Source organism: Podarcis tiliguerta (genome assembly GCF_965153285.1).
Source record: "Podarcis tiliguerta genome assembly, chromosome: 9".
Lineage (NCBI taxonomy): Eukaryota > Metazoa > Chordata > Lepidosauria > Squamata > Lacertidae > Podarcis > Podarcis tiliguerta.
In genome coordinates, this window is record NC_139542.1 from 74,428,218 (window position 1) to 74,445,135 (window position 16,918).

The 16,918-nt window shown below is 48.0% G+C and overlaps 1 protein-coding gene across 1 annotated transcript; it reads right to left on the reverse strand.

Moving 5' to 3' along the window:
- Positions 1-716: 716 nt before the first annotated feature.
- On the reverse strand, positions 717-14,781 carry CHRNB4 (cholinergic receptor nicotinic beta 4 subunit). Its single transcript, XM_083456738.1, has 7 exons — positions 14,446-14,781; positions 11,671-11,816; positions 8,192-8,236; positions 7,198-7,307; positions 4,689-5,664; positions 1,779-3,193; positions 717-1,651 (listed from the first exon to the last, which is right to left on the reverse strand). Exons 1-6 carry the CDS (start codon positions 14,498-14,500, stop codon positions 3,053-3,055), a joined length of 1,473 nt encoding a protein of 490 aa, XP_083312864.1. The 5' UTR covers positions 14,501-14,781; the 3' UTR covers positions 717-1,651; positions 1,779-3,052.
- Between the last annotated feature and the right edge of the window lie 2,137 nt (positions 14,782-16,918).

The window sequence follows — 16,918 nt, forward strand, 5'->3', positions numbered from 1 at the left end:
CAGGAACTGTGTCTTGTTTCCTTTGCCCACAACAACTCAGAAAGGTGTGTTCATGTACTTTGCCATGACATGGAAAGTAGACTGCTGTGCTTCTGAGCTTTGAACAGTCATTCCAGTTTGTTTGCAGGTTGGGTATACAATAATGTGCACTCATCTTGCATTCATCCTCATTTGCTCTTGGGGTGTTTACACATGTTCCCCTTAAACACTTGTTCATCCCATCCTTTTCCATGCATTTCCCCTGTCACTTTCCAAACTGCAAAATGCCAGCTGTTTTTTAAGTGAATTTGTTACACATGGACAACAGAACTCTTCAATCCTAATCCAAGCCTAAAACTTTCACTCCTGCAAAACAGTGACCATCTGGAGGTGCCCAGTATCAGTTTCACTGCTACTGCAATATATTGTTCTTCTTGTGTAGAGACACCTTGCTTTCCCCCAACCAGTCCTGATGGGCCATCTCCACTAGCTAGCTCGTAGCTCTCATAAAGGGTGGAGACAGGTATTGCCTCAGGCAGCCCACACTGGTAGCAATCAGTTAGGAAACCCATAACAACATGTTTGCATATTCCCTTGTGTTAGTCTGTTGTCTTCGAACAATCAGTGTTTTTGGCTGAAACCGGAAAGGACTATAAGTCAGGTGTGGTGCATTTTGTGGAAACAAGCATCAGAGCAACCGAGCACCCTGTGAAATAAAGAGGACTCCCACTCTGAAAGCGTTTTAAGTAAAATACTATTTTAATAGACTGTCTTTGTGCCTACAGAGAAAAATCTGCAAGTTCCAAACATACCTCATCCCATTTCTGTAAAAGACCAAAATAAAGTATTTTGCATTCAATTCAGTTTTTCAGACCTGAATCCCACCGTTAACTGCAGCCTGTTGCATGGAGTCCACTTGATTGATTGATTTATTTTATTATTTTGACTACATATGCCTGCACCTGTCTGAATCTTTCTGTCCCTGCCTTCCACTTTTTCCTCATTTCCCTTCATGCTATGGACTACGCTGCCACCCCCAGTGCCTTAAGACGTTAGCCTAGGAGCATCCAGGCATTTCTTCTCACATCCAGGTCCCCTGGAGTCTGAAAGAGCCTTTGGCCTTTCAACCTGCACATGACGTAAACCAGGGAAATCTGGAAATCTGGGCCTGCAGGAGCTGATGGACTGCAACTCCCATCATCTCTGGCCATTGGCTGTGCTGGCGTAGACTGATGGGCGTTGGAATCCAATGACATCTGGGGGGGGTGCTGCCAGTTAGCCAGCCCTGTGCTAACTGTGGTCAGTGCCAGCCGGGCATTTTGCTGCCTGAGGTGAAGGACAAGAGCACATTCTGCCATCTGAAGTCAGCTGGACCAGCCGTTGAATCTTACTTCTGCACTGGTGAGCGGGCAGCATGAGGGTGGCAGGCCAGGCTGCATACAGCCCTCCAACCTCTTACCCTCAGTATCTCATCTGCTGCCTGTGGCAAACACCACACTCTGCCTAATGGTGTGGCTGAGTACAAGGATGATCTGCAGCAGGGGTCCCCAAACTTTTTCAGCAGGGGGCTGGTCCACTGTCCCTTAAAACTTGGGGGGGGGGCAGACTATATTTGGGGGGGGGTGAACAAGGCATGGTGAGCGGTGCGCGAAAGGGCTCCAGAGAGGGGCGGCTTTAAATGGCGGCTGCTTGAGAGGCGCGCTCAGTCAACCACGGCTCCTGCGTCTTGTGAGTGGCAGGGGCTGGTGGCGGCGGCGGAGGGATGATGAGCGGTGCGTGAAAGGGCTCCAAAGAGGGGCTGGCACCAGCAAAGCCCAGCCCTCTTCCTCCTCTAGGCAGGGCGGGGAGAAGCCAGGAGGAGGGAGGGAGGAGGCATCGCTGCCGCCGCGTGAGGGAGAGGGAGGGAGATGGAAAGAACATGCATGCTAGCGATCCATGCAGTGATTCCCGGACTGTCTGAGGGCTGGATTTAGAAGGCAATTGGGCCTGATCCGGCCCATGGGCCTTAGTTTGCTAACCCATGATCTGCAGTGAGCCTTCGGTTCTCGTGCTCCCCATTCCCCACTCCTCCAGCACAACCGCAATGGGACATCTGATCTCTAAACTGAGCTTAATTTCAGTTCATGCAAACAAGATAGCTTCTTAAACTATGGTTTGAAGCCAGCTTGCCTCTGCAAAGCATTGCTGACACCAGCGGCAGTCTGCCAGGTTCAGACAACATGGCAAGCTGTAGTGAAACGGAAGCCAGCGCTTCCACTCTCAACCCCAAGAGGAAGGGCAGCACACAAGGCTAAGACTTGCCTAGACTCATTTTTGCAACACTAAGCTTTGCTTTAGCATTGCGTGTGCCCCAGTGCACACTTCCTACTGAAGAAGGTTGCCAAACGACACTGACCAAGCCTGTGCTTGACAGGCTGTGCCTGTTCCTGGGCTCCTACTGTGGGGGAGAGAAATTGTGCTGAAAAAAAGATATAAATGTATGTGAGCTGAAAACAAGTGTTTTTACAGAATTATAGAATTATAGAGTTGAAAGGGATCCCAAGGGTCATCTAGTTCAACCCCCAACAATGCAGGAATCTCAGCTAAAGCGTCCTTAACAGATGGGCACCCAACCTCTGTTTAAAGGAAGTTAATAAAGAGATGGAGTATTTGGTGAAAAGTCTTTAAAGGATGCCTAGAGGGGTGATCTCTCCCTACCTGCTGAGCACACATGGGACTCTCATGACCTGGAGGCCCACCAGAGCCCTGGCTGGATTGTATTTTGGAAGCCGTGTAAGGGCAGGCATTTGGGGACTGGGGTTAAATGTACAATTGTTTCCTAATTGTTTTTGCCAGTTCTCGTCAACACCTCACTCAGCGCCAACACCCAGGCTAAAGTGTTACGTGGGACACTTTAGCCCACCTTAAAGAAGTTGATTAAATCAAATAATGATTTTATGTTATCCCCACCCTAGTAAAAATAAATAAATAAATCCTGCTCAAATGACTGGACTTTGAAATTACACTTGTGGAACTCAAAAGAGAGTCCCGCCCGGTCAGTGAATAAGCAATCCTAGGTCTCGGATTTACCCCTTTAAGGGCTCACGCTAATTGAGTGGTTTTGAAACAGCGGCTGCAGGAATAATCCAACAGTCCCCACCACGCAAACAAAGACAAATATCCAGAGAAACAGTCTGTCCACTACCATGGCAACATATTTCCAGTCTTCAATGACCTAGAAGAGAAAAACTCAATTAAATAATTTAATGACTTAACCATTGCATAAACTGCCCAAGTGCCTCCCTTGCATGGTCTTTATGGAACTTACGTTCGATCATTTCATACTGATGAATTTTAAATACCAGCTAAGAAGTAATCTGGGAATCAGTCTGAGGCTTCAGAAGATATGAGGGTCAGAAAGGCGCACTGCTTAATTCAGCCTCAAGCCCAGAAGCACCACCTTACGAGGGTGATGGGGGGGGGGGCAATGTCATGTGCGTGACATCAGGACATTGGGAGGAGCTGGGGGTGGGATGGCTTCAATGGCTGCTGGTTCCTCCTCCTCCAGGTGCCACCTCCGGTCGGAGGCTGTTTTGACCCTCCATCCCCCTCTGATCAAGCAGTTGTTGGATTACAGGCCCCATCATTCCTGGCCTTTGGCTAAGAGGGCCGGGGTGATGGGAGTTGTCATCCAAGAACACCTGGGGATGCAACATTGAAGAACGCTGTCCTAATCCTTATGCTACAACCAGGGGTGCCAACTGGAATAAAATATTGCGGGGGCCAGGTAAGCCCTGCCCCACATAATCGATCACATGACACAGTGCACCCACGCCGTTTGAATGGGAATAGTCTATAACTTTGTGGGGGCTTGGACCCCTCAAATATTTCATTTTGGGGGCTGAAGCCCCCAGGGAGTTGGCTCCTATGGCTGCAACCATCTTTGTTTAAAATGGGCAGTTCCACAAAACCAATAAAAAAGCTTTGTTGAATTAGGTCAATAAAGCCATTGGGGCCAAACTTTTACCCCATCATGGACCACTTGCAAATTGCTTGTGAGTCCATCTATGACTCCCAACATATTTTTTTCTGCCTGTTGTAGCCACTGCAATGGAGCGTGCTAGATGAGGTATCCTTTTTTACTGAACAAAATGAAAGTTTTAATTCTAGCTCTAGCCCCCTGGGTCCCAAAGAAGAGCCTGGAGGCCCCATGCTGGAGAAAGCAAGAGCTGCTCCTTGATAGGAGAACATAAGAAAAGCCTGCAGGATCAGGCCCATGGCCCATCTAGTCCAGCATCCTGTTCTCACAGTAGCCAATCAGATGCTCCAGTGAGAAGCCGGGCACAAGAGTCCTCTCCCTTCCTGTGCTTTCGAGCGTCTGGCACTCAGAAGCATTTGGTGTCTCCAACTGTGGAAGCAGAGCATAGGCTTTGTGGCCAGGAACCATCTGCAGCCCTCTGCCCCATGAATTGGTCTAATCCTCTTTTAAAGCCATCTGAATTGGTGCCCTCCTGGAGGAGGGAGTTCCATCGTTTAGCTCTGTGCTCTGTGTCCTGAATCTGTCCAAGGGGAGTGGGATTACCTATGGGGCACCAAGAGGCAAGAGGACCGCCATGAACACAAACCATCATGAACACCCAATAAGACAGAGGCCCTCAAATTGCCTTAGATTTCTAGAGGCTGTGGGATCAAGTGTGTTGGGGAAATGAAAGGTTCCTTGTGCTACTTACAGTCTCATTGTTGTCCTCACTTCTCATGTGGTCTGCTATGAAACTGACTCCCTCAATAGCTTCCTGGACCTCTGGAGAAAACTTTGCCGATGACCGTAGCCTGACATCCTGATGGCTGCCAATGTGATCAGGGTTTTCCGTCAGTTTCAGGTCGTATTTTTTGGCAGAGGCTGTGTTCACAAAGTAAGTGGAGGAGCCCTTATACAGGTCGGACGGGTTGCTGCCAAACGTGTCTGCTTTGCTCCTCCTGCTGCCGGACAGCCTTTGCCTCATGGAATTATTCTCTGGGCGCTTCATGAAGAGGAAGTTGGGCAGCCTCTTGAGGAAGACCACCTTCACCCACGGAGGCATCGCATGGGTGCTGGGAGACCTGTGGTGCACATTCAGCACGCAGACGCTGGTCACAATGGAGAACGTCACCAGGACCATTGTGAACATCAGGTACTTCCCAATCAACGGGACGTCCAGCGATGTTGGGGGGACGATTTTGGAGATCAGGAGCAAGAAGACAGTCAAAGCGAGCAAGACAGAGATGCACAGCGTCATCTTTTCTCCGCAGTCTGACGGCAGGTAGAAGACGAGGATGGCCAAGGATGTTATGAGCACACAAGGGATGATGAGGTTGATGGTGTAAAAAAGAGGCTTCCGTTTAATGATGAAGTCGTATGTCACATCCACGTAGTTTGGGTCCAAGGGGTTCTCAGTTCGCCGCCCCGGGAGCGCCACAATGTCCCATTCACCACTGGGTGTGAAGTCATCCATGCTGGCCGAGCCGGTTTTAAGGATCATGTCGATTTCGGTGTGATCGTAAGTCCATGACCGGAACTTCAAGGTGCAGTTTTGTTGGTCAAAGGGGAAATGCTTCACTTCGATTTTGCAGGCGCTCTTGTAGATGGCTGGAGGCAGCCACAACATGCTCCCGTTATTCTTCACGATCACGTTGGTGTAAACAGAGACTTCATATGTTCCATCAGCACTAAAGGAGTCAAGAAAAATGTAACTATAGAAAAGGACTTGTGGGTTTCAAAGTGCTGCAAAGGCCAGCCAGTTTTTGTGACCTGAACCAGCCTGAACAGCTCAGTTGGTTAGAGCATGGTGCTGATAATCCCAAGGTTGAAGGTTCGATCCCAGTAAGTGCCAGCTCCATATTCCTGTATCTCGGGGGGGGGGGGGTGGACTAGATAATCCTCAGCGTACCTTCCAACTCTACAATTCTATGAGTCTATGATTCAAAACTAATTCCGATAATAAAATATGGGGGCTTTTTGACAATGACAGACCATGAAAGAGCCCATAAATAGTTGGTGTTTCTGCTTATCCAGATTCAGTACCAATCTATTACAATGCTATCCCATCCCTACAGTCATGAGGCAAGGAAGAAAGCCACTAATAATAATAATTAGCTGGCAATGCAAAGTGACTTACAATATTTTAAGTAGAAAACAAATACGAACGTAGATTAAAACCAGCATTAAAAGAAAAATTTAAAAGACAATTTTTTCTTCTTTTCAAAACTAGATTAAAACATTCCACCCGTCATGCAAAAAATAAATAAATCCATGGATAGATGTCTTGCCTGGCACCAAAGGTATGTAACAATGGTGCCAGGCACTTCTGTAAGTGGGGAGCCACCATAAAGGGCCTTGTTCTCATGCTGTTGCCTCAGGACCTCCTGGGAGAGGGAGCATGAAGAAGGGCCTCTGGTGGCAACTGGAGGGTCAGGGCTGGGCTGGGGGGGGGCAGTCCTTGAGGTATTGGGCTTAGCTCAGGGGTGGGAAGTCTTTTAGGCCCAGCAGGCAAGAGCCTTATTGGTCTCCCCCCTGCGGGATGATTTTGAGCCGTGGGTGGGGCGACCAACTCAACAAGCTTCCTTCAAGAGTAGTTCCAGGGCACCTGAAGTGCAAGGCTCTTCCCAAGCGGCAAGCCTGGGGCTGACAAAGCTGACTTCTGCAGGGACTGGCTGCATGATCCATCAGGATCCACGGGTTACATATCTGATCTGGCAGGATTTTACTCAACACGCATCAGCTGAGAGGTAGGTTAGGCTGAGAGTGAGCCCACGGTCCCACCCAGGGAGAGCTTCATGGAGGAGTGGGGGATTCGAACCCTGGTCTCTCCAAGGTCACAGTTCAGCACTCCCACCACTACACCGCACTGGCTCTCTGGCCTGCAGGCAGGAGCCCCCCCCCCCCCGACTTAGCTGAACATGCCTTCTACTGAGTCAGACCACTGGTCCATCTAGTTCAGTATTGCTGACACTGACGGGCAGCAAAGGCTCTCCGGGATTCCAGGCAGGGAGATGCCAGTGGAGACGGAGCCTGGGACTCCTGGGCTATGCCCCCCCCCCGGCCGCCAGGGTCCCACCCAAATTGCGGGGGGGGGGGGAGGTGTCAGAGGAGGCTCAGGCTTTCTATCCACCATGGCAGGAAGGCTTCTTTTTTAAAAAAAGGGGTGGAATCTGGTCCTACGTCAGACATTTCCTTCATAGCGCCAAGTTGTACAAACTTACTTGTTGTATAGAACAATGTCGGGTAGCCAGACTTTCTTAGCTGGTATTCTCAGCTTATTGATGCCTTCGTACTCCGAGGGCTCCCAAGCTAAGCGGTAGTCCGTCCATTCCTAGAAGCAGGACACAACCCACACTTTGAGCCGCTGTTCCCATTGCACAACAGACTTGCACAGTTAATGGTTTGGCAGCCTTTTTGTACAAAATACAATTAGAATCACACACGCACACACGCACGCGCACACACACACACACACACTCTCCAGCTGCTGCTGCTGCTGCTGCAACATCATTTATTTAGTTAATTTTACAAGATTTATATAGCACTGGATTGTAATAAAACCAGTTTACAAAAGAATAAAACAATAAAATTACCATTTTTATTAAAAACTGTTTACAGCTTTTTAAAATATTCAACACATAAGTAAAAAGCATGCCAGTGTTCAAGCATGCCACACTAAAATACTGATTTCTTACAAATGTGGGGCCAGTTCCACAGGTGTAAGTGGCTGAGTAGGCATATAAGTACATAAGACTAATAAGAACATAAGTCACTCCCTCTCCTCCAAAAGGTACAAATATACTGTGAAGGAAAAAGTGCTCTGTACATTTATCTAGTTTAAATAGAGAGAAAAAACAGTTGTTATCTACAACAATGTGATGGGAGCTGAACAGATGCTGTGAACCTTGAAATCTGTGCCAAAATGTGACAGCTGATAAACAGCTTCCCAGCCCTGTAAATTTTTAACTGCAGGATTCACTGTGATTCCTCAGAGCACCGTCCCATTCACAACTATTCAAAGTGCACTCAGTTGAGCTGGAGTAGTTACAGTGTGTATGATAAATGGCTATAGGTAAATGGTTATAGGACTGCAGCCTTCAAAAATAAACCAAGCTGGACGTCATAGCAACCTTCCAAATTCTCAGATACCAATATGATGAGAGGATGGGTTTGTAAATTAATAGAGCAGAAATTATGTATCCACGGGATGCTTACTTGATTGAGCCAGACGTTGGTAGTCATTATCTGTTCACGCTCATTCTGAAGAGAAAGAGAAAGACATAGAAAATCTATGTGGTAAACAGCAGTATCTTAATTGGATCCACTCATTAGGCTTGAATACCCTTCCCTCCATCCTCTCTCCTGAACCTAGAAGGGCACTCAGGTAGAAAGCAGCAAGGCAGTCAGTCTTCCAGGTCCCTTGGGGACTTCAGAAGGCCAGCATGTACTGTAGCACAAGCTTTGATGGACCACTCTGGCCACGTCACGTGAAGCAGAATTGCATTTTTGCACCCCGTCCATGAAAGTTAATGCTAAAATAAGCAGGCCTTCATAGCCTGTCATGCTGGTCCAGATGTTGTGAACTACACCTCTGGGGTTGATGGGCACCATAGTCCAAAACATCTGTAAGGCACCAGGGTGGCCCAGGGGACATTAAATCTTCTAGAAGCAGACATGATTCTATGTGGAGTTTCTTCAGATTATTACAAAATAAATGTGGCAGTAAGCCTTGGAACATCTGGAAGAGGCTAAGTGGCTGGAGGTGGAAATAAACCACAGATGAGAAATTGGATTAGAGAGCTTTCTGATGAGGCTCTTTTGCTAGGCAGATTTCTTAAATGAGAACAAGGCCCATGGCAACACAGAAATTGGAAAATTAATGGACAAGTCGCAACCTAAAAGGGAATGGCTTTGGCAGTTGCTGTGCTGCTGTGCTACTCTTGTACCTCTCCTGGGACAGGAGGGGAAGGGAAAGCCAGGAGGAAAGGAAGGAGGACTGGATGGATTCTGCTAGGGTGGGAACCTAGGAGCACAAGAAGAGTCCTACAGAACAGGAACACATGAAGCTGCTTTATTCTGAATCAGACTCATGGCTCCATGGAGCTCAGTATTGCCTGTGCTGAGGGCAGGGCCTCTCCAGGGTTTCAGAATACTGGAGATGCCATTGGAGGTTCAGCCTTCTGCTCTACAGCTGAGCTGGGGCTCTTCTGAAGAAAAGAAAACCCTCAAGCGCCAAAGCCCATCTAGTTCAGCATCCTCTTTCTGGCCAGGGCCATTCAGATGCCCCCAAGGGAAATCCAAGCAGGACCTGAACGCAGCAGAGCTCTCCCCACTTGTGATCTGCAGCAACCTGTATTCAGAGGAGGCACACTAGCAAGAGAAGGAAAACATAGCCATGAGGTTAGGTAAAGGGACCCCTGATCATTGGGTCCAGTCGCGGACGACTCTGGGGTTGCGGCGCTCATCTCGCTCTATGGGCCGAGGGAGCCGGCGTTTGTACGCAGACAGCTTCCAGGTCATGTGGCCAGCATGACAAAGCCGCTTCTGGCAAACCAGAGCAGCGCACAGAAATGCCGTTTACCTTCCTGCTGGAGCAGTACCTATTTATCTACTTGCACTTTGACGTTATTTCGAACTGCTAGGTTGGCAGGAGCAGGGACCGAGCAACGGGAGCTCACCCCGTCACGGGGATTCGAACCGCCGACCTTCTGATCGGCAATCCCAAGGCTCAGTGGTTTAACCCACAGTGCCACCCGCGTCCCAGCCATGGGGTTAGCAGCCATTAATAGCCCAGTCTGCCATGAATTTGTCCAATCCATCTTTTAAAGCCATACAGCTTGGTGTCCACCACTGCATCTTGTGGGAGCAAAAGCCATAGTTTTCCTACATGCTGCAGGAAGACGTTTGTCTGTCCTGAACCTTCTAATATTTATTTAGGGAGTATTCAGGGTCATAGATACTGCAGGACTTGACGTTCAAGCAGATTGGCCATTTCATTGATTAAAGTCTCTCTCCTTTCTGTCACTCACTTCCAATAAAATATTTTCAAGATGAATTTATACATTTAACACACGGAGGAACTGATCTCTTTCCACACAGCACTGCCATTCAACTGGTCAAGAGCTGCCCCCCCCCCCCGGAACCCCAGTTTGCAACATGAGCCCAGGCAGCCATAGAGCACAGAGACAAAGGGGGGGGGGTTCTTGGGGGTGGGATCCAGCACTAAAGTGGGTGGCTAAAGGGGGGGTAAGAAAACTGCATAGCTGCCGCCTTTACTCTCTTGTCACTCCAAGTCATTGTACCAAGGAAAAGAGAGATCAGCTGCAGAGTTAGCAGGCATGGCCTGCCTTCATATGCAGAGAAGACCAGAGGGCTGCAGGAAGCTTCCTGAGAATTCAATGAGACTCATTCCCAGCAGCGGCCCAGCAGGAGAGACATGTGGCTTGGGCACGCAGCAGACCCCCCGGGGTAAGTGCTGCCCCTGTGGTAAGTGGTTGCCCAGTTCTCCCCCCCCCCCCAGCTGTGCTAGTGACTCCCAGGTTACTGTGTTCAGGATGGCATTGTCTCCTCTGGTTCACAGCAGCTCTCCAGGGACTCAAGCTTCTGTTCACATGGCTGCTCAACCACAAGAAGGCTTAAGTCAGGACACATAAAGGGACGTTCTTCTTTACACAGCACATAGTTAAACTACAGAACGAGGATGGCCACCATCTTAGATGGCTTTAAAAGTGGAATAAAAATGTTCCTTTTAAACCAGGCCTTTGGTTCAGATCCTACGCCCTTTTAAAACCTTGGGGGGGGGGGGCGCTATTGGGTTGTTGTTTTTATTTTTATTATGTGTTTTTTGTTTGTTTTTATAACTTGATTTTATTCTGTGAACCTCCCTGAGACTCCCTTGTATAGGGTGGTATATAAATTCAATAAATAATAATCATAATTAGATGAATTCATGGTGGAGGGGGTTACTGATAGCTGCCAATCAGGATGCCTCTGCCCAGGTGTCCACAGCTGGAGGCAGCCATGTTGCTGGAAGCCACAGGAAGGGAGAGGCCTCTTGTGCTGGGATCCTGCTTGTGGGTTTCCCAAAGGCAACTGTTCAGACACTATGAGAACAGGATGCTGGGCTAGATGGGTCATGGGCCGGATCCAGCAGGCTCTCCTGATGTTGTCCCCAACCTTTTGGGGTCACTGGTGTCATGAATCCCATGGATACACCATGGAGAGGATAGTCCAGTGTGGAAGACAAGTGAGAGGTACTCGCAGAAGAGGCTGACCCAAGGGATGGTGCTAGTGGGACGGGGAATGAGACTCAAGTGGAGTCTTATCTGGAGGAGGGTCCCAGTGGTTTAGGAAAAGGGGGTCTGGATTATGGGGATGGGCCTAGTGGTCTGTTAAAGGAAAGACCCATCTCTGTAATAGCAGACACCCAGGTGCTACGTCACTGTCAGCGAAGAACTCTCTTCTTCAGACAGGTCTCTGAGAATAAGCCCAACCATGGCCAGACTTCACTGAACCCCCTCCCACCCCCCGTCTCCAGGGTTGTGGAGGCAACAGTGTCAGTGTGTGCACACCCTGCATGGCCGGCCTTCCTGGAAGAGTTCCCACTCGCTGGTCCAGTCCCAAAGCTCATGATGTGACCTACACAGTCATAGATTTTGCTAGGAAGGAGCGATGGAAGGGATGCTCAGACTCACCACATTGATGAGCTGGGCCAGGATAACCTGCAATTCTATAACGACCAGCTGTGAGGAGTTGAAGGCAGGGCGGATTAAGTTGTTGTAGCGAGACGTGTTCAGGAGGTGGTTCATCAGCCTCTCCTCAGCATCAGCTGTGTCACTTCCTATAAAACAGGAAATGGCAACCGGGTCACAAAATGGCAGCACTGTGCCGCCATTCCTCTTGCTTGACTTCAGAGAGGATTGGAGTGAAAACACATTGGGTAGGAGATTTATGTGACGTTTCTAGATCCCATAGTAACTAGGTTTCTTCCTCCACACGATAAATAGGATTCAGTTTCTCGGTGGACTCATTATAGGTCTATTCTATGACTTTCTGAACCCTCTAGGAAGAACAGCCTCAAAAGCAGAATGACTCTAAACAGAAAGCAACCATTTTAAAATTAAGAGCAAGCACATCAAATGGCTGGGCGGTTTCATTCCTTCACAGCCTTTGAGTAGAAAATTTAACCATGGGGGAAGAAACCATAAAGCACATCCCCATCACAGACACACACACACACACACACACACACACACACACAGCAACATAACCTTGAGGTGGTGGAACAACATTTTGCATGAAAATTCATGTAATGAAAGCTTGATGGGAATCGCAGGCTTGGGAGAGAGCTTTGGAGTCCCGAAGCAGCCAGGGAAGGGGCGCTCACGTCTTCCATTCCGAATCCTTCTCCACTTGCTTGGCCCTCTTCCTGTCTACTTCTTTGCTGTTAAAATACCCCCAACCACTGAAGCCTCTCCCTGCCTGCCCCCCCCCCAGCTGCTTTAACCTTTCCCTGCCAATTTCTTCTCTTTCAAATGTACCAGCACCTGCTCAGCCCTCTTCCCCACTCCAACTGCACTAATCCAGTCAAGGTCTATGTGAGAAAATAATCTAAGAGCCAGACTCTTTATAAACTACCAATCCTATTCCACCGCCAAATGCTATTTTCTCCTCATTTTGTGGCAAATAGGGACATGCCACTAGATGTCAGCAGCAGGTTGCTTTGGAATATATATATTTATGTTGGAGCCTCAATGGTGCCCGAAATTCATGTTGTTCCTTTAATCAGTGTTAAGGTCCTTCCCCTTACTACTACTACTACTACTACTACTATTACGTAAATTAAATCCTGGGCACATTATATTCTGAAAGCAAAATAACCCAAATTATTGCCATCACTGTGTCAGATTACAAATTATGACTAAACCTCTGGTTATTCCCACCACCACCAACCAATATGTGTGATTGGTGGTTTCCTTGCACCACAACAGGCTAGCAACTTTTCATTCAACCAGTTAACATTGTCACCAGGGGGGCCAACCCTGTTCAAGCGGCCTATGAAAATTATTTTAAAAACACAGCAATTCAGTCATTTAAAAATCTGAATTAAAATCACTGATACTTAACTAACTGATACGTTTCCCCTACAGCTGGTTTAATTATGCAGCAGTTTCAGTTCCACAGAATACACTTATCTAAGGATTCAAAGTGAGTCACTAGACCTCAGTCAATACAGCAACCACATGCCCACCTTGGAAACAGAATCAATTTCTTTGTTGTGAAGTTGGCAAATGCATTTACAGGCTCTGCAACATAGCAAAAACTACGTGCAACTTCTTTTCTCTGTCTTCTACTTTAGACTGGCTAATGCCACTCTCCCTCACTTAATCCAAATGTTTATATGATCAGAATTCCTATTTGCAAGAAGCAAGGATCGTTTGCTAGACTTTACGTAATTCCATATTTTCTTTCTCCTTCTCTATGTCAGCAAAGAACAGGGAGGAAATGTAAATTTTAGTCTTTATTGAGTGCCATTGTTATTGCTTCTCAGGATGCTCTATTAGAACATGATTTATTCATGTTGCCTAAATGTTGCCTACTGCACTCTAGCAAAATCATGTCAGCATCGCGTCCGAGGCAAGTAAGATCTAATGGATCCTCACTTAAAAAACCTAAGTCATTTTTAAAAAAACGAAAACAGAACACACAGAGAGATATTTGTTTAGGTCAAAAGTCAGCGGTCTTTTTCTCTTTTCGTTTCAGCCTTAACTCTCCCCTCCAGACACATGCGATGTTTTATCGACAAAAAGTCCCTGTGCATAAATTCAGTAAACGAAACACAACTTGGGTAACGAAACAACGCCTTCCTTTTTTGTAAGGACAGCAAGATCCATCGCCTAGTTAAGTCAGAGCATGTGAATTCGAGCCAGTTTTGGAATCTGGTAGAACAAAGAGGGAGGCTGTGGATGGGGCTATCGAACATGGCTAAAGTAATCCCGTATTAAACGCCGCTCTGCACGAAGACATCTCAATGCGGGAGGAAAATACCTATGCTCGGATTTTCAGCCGGGGGCTTGTTTTTACCACTTTCTCAACGATCAATTGCTTCTCACTTGCTCAAATAAAAGGGTTGCAAGACCTCGAGCGTCTTGCTTCTGCAATTCCCATAAAGTGACAGGAAACTCCCTCCGGACATCTCCCCTCGACTCAATGCCCAGCCGGGGCACATTGGTTTGCCGCTCTGCTTTGGCACCGGTTCAGTTAAGCAGGTCTGTACTGCATGCCTGATCCCATTGAAATCCTGTTCCGCGTAAATTGTGCTTCAACTTTCATGCATCCCCCCCCCCCCAAAGAAGCAATCCTGCTTGAAAGTTAGAGAAGAACCTTCGTTTCCCAAAGAATGGCTTCCCTCCCCCTCCCGAGCTCCCGTCCCTTTGCAGGAGCTGCATTGGAAAGAAAAGGCAACTCACCGCTGATATAAAAAGAAAGCCCAGCGAAGAGAGAGAGCCAGTTGATCTTCCTCATGGCAGTTGTAAGAAAGGAGGGGAGCCCTGTTCTTAGGCGGGGGGGCTCAGCCGTCAGGGCAGGACAGGCAGGCAGGGGGGGAAAGCGAAGCACAGCGGAGCTCCCGAGGCGCCCCGAGCAGGGAGGCTGTAGGACCCAGCAGGGGAGCCGAGATCCCTCCCTCTCCGCAGCTGCTTCCAGCGCAGGAGATGTGCAGGAGGCATCATGATGTGCGCGTGTGGGGAGAAGAAGGGGGAAGCCGCGTCGACGGGCCACTGAGCGCCCTGGACGAGCAAATGGGCCATGTGACCAGGTGGTTCATTACAGGGGTGGTTCATTAGCGAGATGCAACAGAGCGGGGGGGCGGGGGCCAAAGCGGTGCGTGTCCGGGCAGCCCTTGCTCTAGCAGACTCCTTAGGGCTCCCCCAGCACCACTGCAGGATAAATGTGGGCATCAGACCTCCCCCCAGCTCACCCACACCCTCTCAGCTGAAAGGAAAGCAGAGAGAGCAGCCTCAGGGTCCAGGGGTGGGGCACATGCTTGGCATCCAGAAGGTCCCGGGTTCAATCCCCGGCCCCTCTGGGAAGGGATGGCTCCTGGCCATGATGGCTATGCTGTGCCTCTAGGCGGAATACCAGAGCGCTGCTTTTGTGCCGGATGTCTGACTAGCCGGGTCATTGGCTGATCCAGCAGCCTTTTCTTATGTTTTTGTTAGAACCCCCTGCCTGAAACCTGGCCAGTTGGCTGCCCGTCAGTGCAGACTAGGAATGGGACCCCTTGGACTCCTGACTGCCGTCAACTGGGGCCAGTAGAGTTGTAATCCAGCAACACCTGGAGGGCCACAGATCCCCCACCCTTGGGGCAGGGAGGGCTGAGGCACATGGGCCAATGGTCTGGTCCAGGAGGCTTCCTGTGCTCCACCAACTTCAGTCTCCTACATGTAAGCTGTACAGAAGGGTGCCTTTGACCATGTGCAGAGTGCTCCTCCCCTTCTCATCTTGCCATCATGTGAACAGCTGAGCCAGGACCAAGAAATGAGGTTCATAGAGGAGCATTCAGAGAAATATCAGCAAGGGGCAGATTTCAAAGAAGAGCTGGGTTCTGGTTTGCATATTGTTTTGGAAAGTGTGAATTTGGTAGATTTGGCTTTAAATGCCAAATCTTTAAATGAATTGAATGTCTTCTCCTTCCCTTGCTCTGCCATCCCCTTGACCCTCTCGATGGTCCATATTTGCTCCTGCTTCCCCTTCTCTCTGCATCTTACGCTACTTTGCACTTTCTCTCTCGGTGTGTCTTTGTGAAGTTCCTTTGTGCATTGTCTGACTCAGGCTTACTGCAAGCATCTGGCTTACAAATCAAAGTTTCTGGTGGCAGGAGGAGCTAACTCAGCCTTGTGTCCCTGGGACAGGATCTTATTCTTCCCTCTGTCAGCAGCAGACTGCAAATGCTTTGGAGAGCCAGGCGCCATCCAAAGCCGGGGGAGGGACATTTTCCCTGGCAAGAGTCCTCTCCACCACCCAGTATTATCTCACAGCAAAGCTGGGCAATTTGCAAGATGGGTGGAAATCTCTCTCCCTCTCTCTGGGTGGGTGGGCGGGTGGGTGTGCTGTTGCTGCTCAGCTGTTGGTAGCCCTTATTCTGTTTTGCTTTTTAAAAGGGCTTTATTAATTTATTTAGATTTAGACAGATTTATAAGCTTTCTAAGTGGAGAGTTTATAACAAAATGATCAATAAAATAAGCTAAAGCCATATGGTAAAGTATTGTACATGTTACCTTTGTTAAATATTTGAAAACCAAGGACTAAATTATTTACAAAAATACAAATAAACACACAAAAACACAGCTAAAACCCACCAAACCATTAGAAAGCAAAAAATACTCAAGGGAACCATAATCCCCCCCCAAAAAAACTTGTTAAAAATCTGCAGATAGGGAAAATATTGGAAATAAAGATGAACATATTACCAAGGATGATATTACTCAAAGTATTTCCAATACTAGGAGGAGAGAAATGTTTTAATAATTGGAAAAGAGATTTGGCCAAATTCATGTGGTCAGGGGAAAAACCAAGAATAAAACATAAAATAATGATAAGAAGGAGAGAGGAGGATTTGGCCTCCCTGACATGGAGTTATATTATGATGCGGTGGGTCTGACCTGGTTAAAAGAATGGATTAAATTAGACGATTCGGATGTATTGGATTTAGAGGGGGTAGAGATGAGATTTGGATGGCATGCCTATCTAATAGATGAGAAAGTCAAAGTACATAAAGGCTTCCTAGGGCATATAGTCAGAAAGTCTATATATAAAATATGGGAGAAATATAAAAGACTCCTAGAACTGAAAACTCCTTGGTGGGCATCGCCGCAGAAATTGTTGCAGTGAAAAAATAAAATATGAAAGAAAATTGGGCTACTTATAAAACTGTATTAAAGG